The sequence below is a fragment of the Arachis ipaensis genome, chromosome B4 (genome assembly GCF_059453495.1).
Source record: "Arachis ipaensis isolate K30076 ecotype BB chromosome B4, ASM5945349v1, whole genome shotgun sequence".
NCBI lineage: Eukaryota > Viridiplantae > Streptophyta > Magnoliopsida > Fabales > Fabaceae > Arachis > Arachis ipaensis.
This window is the reverse complement of record NC_142439.1, coordinates 10,677,543-10,686,967: the sequence shown is the minus strand read 5'-3', so window position 1 is coordinate 10,686,967 and position 9,425 is coordinate 10,677,543. Positions and strand designations below refer to the sequence as shown.

The window sequence follows — 9,425 nt, the reverse complement described above, 5'->3', positions numbered from 1 at the left end:
TTTTTCATTAAAGTTTGATGGTTGTCTATTTTTTTCTTTCATTGAAAACCATAATTTTTTTCTTTCAGGTATGCTGCGACTCCTAAAAGAGCTGTGGTTCAAAAAGTATTTCATGATTTTTCAAATGAAAAATCTAAAGCTAAAGAACAAAAATTAGCAACTATGCTAGTATCATTTCCTCTTCATCTCTATAGCTGCTTGGTTGTGATGCTTTCCCTAGTTTTGATGATGTTTTATAACATAGTTGTACAAGTGTTGGTGTCTGTTTAAACATGTGACAGTTGCGATGGCTGGTTTGAGGCGGTTTTAGTAGTTTTGATGATATGTTGTGACCAAGTTAGACTAATCTTAGTGTCTGTGTATGAACATGTGAAAATTGCAGTGCCTGGTTTGTGTTTGTTCTGGGAAATTCAATGTGACTAGGCAAGTTTTGACATGTTCTGTAACTACTATCTGTTTTTATTGCTAGTTCTTTACCTGCATATGGAGCCTATGTGCGCCCTATGCCATATTCGAATGAGGTTGGTTTGCGAATGCTTATAGGTGGAGCTACCAGGGAAGATACATTCTTAGGGTATCATATTACTCCCTTGTTTTCGTACTATGGGTATCACAGACCTGTTTTCAGAGTCTTACTCAGATTAAATCGTGGCAAGATTCATGACAGTAGGTAATGTACTTCTCTGCTTGTGTTGCACTTTTGATCTTGTTTGTGTTACTCCCTTGATTTGATTTATAACTCATATGGTTATTGTAGGCATTATGCTATATTGGTTACTGCCACAAATGTGGAAATTCTCATGAATATTCTTGGGATCAACTTGGTCAGATTAGTTGCTCTTGCAGTATGCCAATGGTATATTTCAGGTTTTTCATAAGATTTCATGAAATTTGTTTGTTTGAATCCTAAGTTCTAGATATATTAGTTGCTTTTTCCTATTGAATATGCTTTGTAAGTTATGTAGCAGCGATGAATTTATGTTATGTAACACTTATTTTTACTCTTCCATTCTGTTAGTTGCTTAAATTGTTGACTTATATAACTATTGAAGCTTCTGTAACCTTTTATTACTTTTCATTTTCAGTCTGGCAATACAGAAATCCAGTCATCAAGCTTGGAAGGGCCTTTCTTGGGGTATGGTGAGTTTTTCTTCCTTAATTTCTTCCTTTTATTATTAATTAGCTCTTATTTGTGTGTATGTGTGTGTTTCTTCTGATTGATTGGTTCTAGGTACCTCTTCTTGGTGGAGCACTTTGTGCATGTACATGACATTTCTTTTAATATACACTATACACCTAGCATGATTGAAAAGAAATAGGAAGAGTCTGAATCAATTTGTAGCCCTTTATTCTAGTGCCAGTGAATGCAGCAAAGTAATGAATGCATATAAATAGAATGAACCTGTGCGTACGTGCGTGTGTTTTTTTGTTTGTATTTTTTGGGATGGAGAAATTGAATAGTAGAAGAAAAGTATAATAATGGAGAAGTTTATTATTTATTTGCTTCAATGGCAAAAGAAGAATCAAACTGGAACTTAGCTTTAACAATTCAGTTTTGAATCAATAGGAACCAAAATTCTAGATATGAGAATTAAAATACTTGAAAAGTGAGGTAATGTTCTTTTTTTTTAATTTACCTTTAATTAAAGTTGGTTTATAATTATTGTTTAGAGAGTGAGGCCACTTTCACCTTTGATTTTTTTACATTGGTTTTGGAATTTGCTTCTAATGTGTTTTGTTTAATTTATAATATTTTCTGTTTGTTAATTTATGCCAATGCTCCTGTTGAAAGTGTAAACCGACGGTTCACTTCAATGACTTATGATCAGAAAAACGACGGTTCTGTTTCTAAAATCCAATCACAGTTTGCCTAAACCATATTTGAGCTATTAGAACCTGAGAACTACATGGTAGTAAATAAATCTTGATTGCAAAAATTTCACTTAATATACCTCATAGATAACTATTTCCTATTGTTTCATTCTGTGTCAAGTTTGACTCCATATTGCGAAGCTAAAGGTGCTGTGTGCTGGTTCTGGCCTATACGTTGACTCCATATTGGAAAGCCAGGGCATAATTGTCAAAGTTCGTTGCTTAGGTATGTTCTGGTGCAAAGAATTCCAAAAGAAATGGAGAATTTAGGTTAATATGATGCTGGTACCCTTGTATTTTACCCTTACTTTTTTCATGCTACAGGATCCTAAATACTATATGCTAAAGGAAGACGTCAGTCCTTGTATATTTGGTCCAGTAGAGAAGTAGAGATGGTCTTATGCTTGTGCAAAGCAAATGACCGATAGGCTAATATATGGTAAAGAATATACTTTTTCTTTTTTATGGTAAGCTATAATTAGATTTTATTTTCTTTGTTAACTTAATTATATTGCTGTGCAAACCTATAGCTGAGCATGCGGAGAATGGCCTCAAGTTCACAATTGTGAGACCCTATAACTAGATTGGCCCAAGAATGGACTTCAATCCTGGTGTGGATGGACCATGTGATGGTGTCCCTAGAGTTCTAGCTTGCTTCAGTAATGTAACATCAGCTACCTGGTTCTGTTTCTAGTAAATGTCTTTCATGATTTTGATACACATCAGCTACTTGAGATGTTAATTCTCTTCTGGGTCCTAAAGATATGAACTGAACTAGCCCAAATCCTAAAGGGGGTGAACAGGCCTTGGATGCTAAAAAATTTTTAATTTTTTCAGGTACCACTATTTTAGCACATGGATGATGGTCTTAGAGAACATTTGTGACCGTGTGAGGAAAACTGGGATGATGAAGAAGCAGTAGTAGCAGAAAGAGCAAGTGAAGTGAATTTTGCAGATGAGATAAGTGGAATTAACAAAGGACCTCCTTCACCAACTTCATCTAATAAATCTTCTATTACAATTTAAATATTAGAGTAGTGAAAATTGTTCAAATGAGTTAGAAAATTGAATAGGAGTTGCTTGTAGGATAGGTCTTTTAATTTACTAGTATGAGAAAAATTATTTAGAGCTCTTTGGATACCCATTAACAACTTTTAATTTACTCAATAAACTTTGTTGGTGTATGGCTGTTATTTATTATTATAGTTGATGTATCAATACACTTTGTTTATGTTTTGAATTATATTGACTTGTTTATTTATAATATTTTCTTTTAGTTTGATAATACGATGAATTTGTTTATTTTTTGAAATATTATAAATATTTAAATACAAATTAGATAAAAATTTGTATTTATTAAATTTATATTTATTTTGTATGAAAACAAGTTTATTTTGCAATGAAAAATAAAAAAATTATTTTACCTTACTGATGGATTTACAGACGGATTTTCTGTCTGTATTTAGAGTTTAGAATGGTTTTCCAAGGTTCCAATTACTGATGGAAAATCCGTTGGAAAATCCGTCTGTAATTACTGACAAAAAATCCGTCAGAAAATCCGTCTGTAATTACTGACGAAAAATCTGTTGGAAAATCCGTCTGTAATTACAGACGAAAAATCCGTAAAAAAATCTGTCTATAATTACCGACGGAAAATCCGTCGAAAAGTTTGACGTTCCAGGAAAATGGATGGAGAATTTATCGAGGGAAAATTCGTCAGTAACTGGTAAAAATCCGTTGGTAATTTTTCGACGAAAAAAAATTCGTCGGTAAATAATTTCCGACGAGGCTTTTACAGAGGGACAAAATCCGTTGGTAACCAAAAATCCATCTATAATAAAGACTAAATCTATCTGTAAATTTGTCTGTATTAATCCATTTTCTAGTTGTGTCAATAACATAACATACAACTATAACCAACACAAAAGTTTTCTTTAAGAAAAATTGCAGCAATTCTAACTATAAATAAGGGCTTTCAGAAAAGCACAACAACTATGGCGGCCGTGGAGCTGAGCAATGAGCAACAAGTTTAGTCACCAGAGAGAAACAGAAGAGCAACAACAACCGTTGGCGATGGCGACAACAACAAAATCCTGCTAAATTTCAGAATAGAGAACTAATCGTTTATTGGCTAGAGAAAATGAAAAATATCAATGTAAAACTATGAAACATGCAAGAAAGACCAAATAGTGAATCACAGATCATAGAAGCAAAATTGGTAGAACTCAAACCTATATAATTTGTTACTATTATATTCTAATTCCGATTTCTCTGAGTCCCTCACAACCGCAAATTTGAAATCCTATGATATTTGCACAATTAACACAATTATTCACAAAATCAGCAGTAGAATCTTCAAAGTTAAAAAGAAATTGCTGATATATATATATATATATATATATATATATATATATATATATATATATATATATATATATATATATATATATATATATATATATATATATATAATAGAGAGAGAGAGAGAGAGAGAGAGAGAGAGAGAGAGAGAGAGAGAGAGAGAGAGCTTAGTTGAGACAAAGGGGGGCCACAGTCCCCCAAACTTTTTATAAAAAAATTAGTAGTACTTCGAAAAATAAAAAAAAAGGTTCAAGTTGACTCAAATACTTTACTATGATTTAAAGCACTCAAGCTTAATTCTCATCCCTTACTTTTATTACACAATAATTTTTAATTTTAAACATTAAAAACATGTTGGATTTGGACTGAACTGGATGGGCTTTTATTAGCTTTCACAACACATCAAAATTAAAAGATAAAATCAAATAAAAAAAGTTATCTAACAAAAAAAAGAAAAAAAAAAGATCATCTAACAATCAAATCAAATAAAAGAAGTTATCTAACAAAAAAAAAAAGAATAAAAAAATCATCTAATAAAATAAAAAATAAAAATCATTGTTACAAAAATACGCTGCTTTGCTAGCAGCTTCTGTATTCGCATTTCGTAGCTCTTTATTCAACAAGCAACACTTCTTTTACTTTTGAGTTCAAATATAAAAAATTAGATATTTTTATTTATTTAATTTAATATTATTTTATATTTTATTATTTATTTAATTTAATTTTTTATATGATAAAAATACTAGAATATCTAATAAGTATTGATATTATTGTATTTGTATAAATTAATAAAAAAATTCAATAAATATTATAAATTGCTAAAAAGTTTAGTTCTTATTCAATTATTGAAGATTTCAAGTCACTAAAGACTCGAAGAGTTCTATTATAAATTATTTTGTATTTTTTATTTGTAGAATTATTTATTTATTATCTTATTAGTAACAAACTTAAAGAATAATTATATTTATAAATTTTATTTTAATATAAATATTATTATTAAATTTTTATGTTAAATTTTTGGCCCCTCCAAAATTTTGTTTCAAGATCCGCCACTGGAGAGGAGAATTGTCGAACCTTTTCGCGAACAGTGCCGGAATTGGAGAGCATGAGCTCAAGTTTAGAATTTCGCAGAAAGCCAAACGAGCGAGCATCCGGTTAATAACCTCCTCAACCTCCTTGTCGAGCTTCCTTGCCGCCATTAACGATACTTTTGAAGATGAAAGTGATGCTGGGTCTGCCGTAGCAACATAGATCTGAGACGAACGAAGAAACAAAAACAGTAACGTGGATCTGAGGCAGAGGATGAAAATAGGAACAACGATGTAGTTTGAATGATGGACGGTTGTTGGCGATGGCAAGATCTGTGGTAGTGGTCGGTGATGGAGGAAAGTGCTTGAGGTTGTGCTGTTTTGAGTTTTTTATTTTAGGTAGGAGAGTTTTTTACTATGTTTGGTATTTGATGAAAGAAGATGATAAAAATAAAAATAAAGTTAAAAATTTAGCGACAATAATGGTAATTGCAGTTATTGATGGAGAAAATTAGAACTAAAAGTAGAAAGACAATAATAATTTAGTGATAATAGTAATAATTATCATTACAAAATATAATAATAATGACAAATGTATAATTGCTACTAAAATATAACTTAAACAAAATTAACAGTAGCCATTATATTATGGCCACTAAAAATTTGTCACCAAAATTAATTTTTTTAGTAGCGTTAACAGATGGAGATTAAAGTAGTTGGACATGAAAATTATTGAGACTATATATTGAGTGTGTACTTCTCTTTTTATTTATTAATGCATAATAAAATTACGTACAACCCCTCCTATTCTTTTAAATTAGTATATAAACCTAAACCACTCACACATATATGTGTGGATATATATATTTTTGGATTTTAAGCCATGATTGATAGATCTGGTGGAATACTCTGCTCATGTCTAAAGACATTTTCAGGATCCATTTTATTCTTTATTTTCACTAACTTTTTGAAATTTTCTTGATAATATGAAATACCCCATGCAGCTGCTTCTGTAAAAATTGTGGCATTTTTCTTATTCACTCCTAAATCAAGATCCCTATAATTCACATATGCTATCCTGCCTAGATTTTGAGTATTTGTATAAGGGGTCATGTACTTGTAGATCTTTCTAATCCAATCTAAATGCTTTGACCCATCCTCGGATGCATTATGCCACAAAGTTAAGTACTCGACCAAAAAAAGATTTTCAAATCCATAAGGAAATGGCGTAACAGAATTTGAGAAATATGTTCTTCCTCCGGCCCATGGGTTCCAAATTATTAAAGGGTTATCTTCTTTAACCAACCTTGCGAATAACCCTTGAATGGGCGGTGTCGAATATGGAAAAAAATCCGACTTGCTTTTGAAGTAGTTTCTGAATATTGGTTTTCCTTGAAGCAAGACATCAGGGTTTGTATCATTAGGGTAACCAGCAAGATAGAGTACCGATTTAATCCAACTCATTTGCAAGCAATCTTTTTCTGTCAAACCCAACTTAGGAAAGTCATGTTGCATAATTTTGAGGAGTCTACTCGCATCACCTACATTTGTTATAAAAATATAAATACAAACATTAAATACAATACAATCTGATGCTCAATGTTAGATATATGATATCTTATGTCTTAAATTTTTGTGAAAAATGATTTCATGATATGCTATTAGAATTTTTATGACTTAAAATTTTATAGTTATTATTTTTGTATAAGATAAAATAGAAAGAGAAAAATATATATATACAAATTCCCACTCTAAATCTAAGAAAAAAAAAATCTCTAGTGTAAAAAGCATAATAAATATATATAACTATAGTTAATAATGATTTAAAATTTTGTGATACATGTAATTTTATGACAAGCTCTGAGATGCATAAGCATACGCAGATACATTATAGAGCATCACCAAGGAAGGAAAATTGTATGTAACACGTTTTAATAGGGGTGCATTGTGCATATTAGAGAGGCTTACCAAGGAAGAGGGCATTGTAAGAAGTTGAGACGGTTCTCCCAGTTTTATTGGCAGCACTAACTGGTTGAAAGATGACTCTTATGAAAAGATCATTGTCAATGGAAGCCACAACTTTCCATGCAAGGAAAATGTCTTCCGCACCTTGCTCTATTGTCTTGGTAACTGTGAACACGGTCACAGTTTCTGGCACAGGAACAAGCTTTATCTTCCACCAAAGAATGATTCCAAAGTTTCCACTTCCACCTCCTCTAATGGCCCAAAACGGGATTTCTCCCATGGCTTCTCTGTCCAGCAATCTCCCATTGGCATCAACTAGTTTTGCATCGAGGACATTGTCAGATGCAAGCCCATACTTCCTTACCATGGCTCCGAATCCACCTCCCGCAATGTGCCCTCCAACACCTATGCTTGTGCATATGCCTCCAGGGAATCCGTGAACCGCACTTTTTTCTGATATTCTATAATAAACTTCTCCGATTGTGGCTCCGGCTTGAACCCAGGCACTATTGTCTGTTATGTTTACATTGATTATACGAAGTTTAGCCAAATCAATGATTATGAAAGGAGTTTCAATCTCAGAAACATATGAGACTCCTTCGTAGTCATGGCCGCCGCTTCGTATTCTCATGTGAACATCAATTTTTTTTGAGCAAATAACTGCAGCTTGAACATGAGATTCATTTAAAGGTGTGAATATAAATTCTGGCTTTGGCATTGAAGGCGTCAAATACCTTAGGTTTTGTGCTGTGGAATTAAGGGTACTCATGAATGATTCATTTTTCCTAGTGATAACTATTGTAGAAAATTGTTTTGGATTGCTTGAAAAATATGAGCTTAGACATTGGATAAAGTTTTCTTCAATTGAAGCTGAAGTTGTCAATAAAACTAATAACAAAAGCACTATAACCAACAAGTATGAACTTGGTGATGACACCATGATTTTATGATCGAACATCTCAAATGTATAATCTATTGTTCCAATATATAGTACAACTTCAATACTAATTCATAGAATTAATGATATAATTTTTCACTTAGCTTGTACTCCCAAAAATTGTCTTAAATTTAAAAAAAAAAAAAACAAAACTACTATATAAAGTCTTATTACAAAATAATTAATTATTTCTTTATTTGAAAATTATAAAGATATTTATTAGAATTGAGTGATAGGATATGAAGAATCATATCTCCACTTTATAATATGTTAAATGAGTAGAAATCACAAAGAACAAAATTCAAATCTCATTAAATTAAACATTTAGGAAATAAATCACAATATAATAACCTTACCTTTGTAACTATTTTATTTCTTGACAAAGTCGATGTGTATCTCTTTTTTATTAAGTTTCTAAGTAAAATAATAGTAGTATTCAAATGATACTAAATTATTTTAATTTGTTAAGATCCACTATTGGTAACAGAATGATAGAAAGATGTTATTAAAGCACATGAACAATTTAAAGACAAGAAAATAATTTTATCTTGTTGAAAAGATATGTTTTATCTACCATAAAGTTAGCCTATTTATAGATTAAGAAAGAAAATATAAAATATAATGCCAAAATCAGTCGATTTAATAATTATCAACGCGTAAATTGATTTATTGAAATATTTTTCTTATAAAATTTAATGAGACTCTATTTATATATCGAAAGTAATTCTATCTTGACAAGTCAAATATTTTTCGGTTCTTATCCATTACATTTAAGTGTCTTATCAATTTATAGGAAAAAACTATTGTAAAATTTGTGACCTATCACTACAATAAAATAGTATTTTCACAATGTTTTTTTTTAATGTTTTGTGACAATTTTGTCATCGCTAAATTATTTTGTGATTGGTAAAAAAGCATCACGAATTTCACTATAAATAAATGTTGAGTACCATCGGAATTACTATCGGATTTAGTGTTGAGTTATACTGGCGAATTTACCATCGAATTTTTCAACGAAAAAGAAGAGAAAATCGTCGCCATAAAAGATTACCGATGTAAACCATGCGAAATTAATAAATAATTAGTCAATAAATTAATTATTATTAAAAAAATTAAAAAATTAAATTTTTATGATTTAGAGGAGTAGAAATATTAAAAATATAAATTTTGACATTAATTTTAAAGATTTTAGTTCAAAACAGACCAACAAGCCGAATCGGTCGGACCGGATCCAACTGGCCCAAAAACCCAACCTATTAATC

At 30.9% G+C, this 9,425-nt stretch overlaps 1 protein-coding gene across 1 annotated transcript; it reads right to left on the bottom strand.

Moving 5' to 3' along the window:
* Nucleotides 1–6,137: 6,137 nt before the first annotated feature.
* On the bottom strand, nt 6,138–8,184 carry LOC107636019 (monolignol oxidoreductase AtBBE-like 15). Its single transcript, XM_016339558.3, has 2 exons — nt 7,230–8,184; nt 6,138–6,802 (listed from the first exon to the last, which is right to left on the bottom strand). The coding sequence occupies exons 1-2, from the start codon at nt 8,182–8,184 to the stop codon at nt 6,138–6,140; spliced, it is 1,620 nt and encodes a 539-aa protein (XP_016195044.2).
* Nucleotides 8,185–9,425: the final 1,241 nt, after the last annotated feature.

Excerpts from the sequence above, each read along its gene's own strand:
- LOC107636019 (XM_016339558.3), bottom strand. The coding sequence starts at position 8,184 with ATGTTCGATCATAAAATCATGGTGTCATCACCAAGTTCATACTTGTTG. Across the intron at positions 6,803-7,229 it reads TTACAATGCCCTCTTCCTTG|GTGATGCGAGTAGACTCCTC; the intron begins GTAAGCCTCTCT and ends TAACAAATGTAG.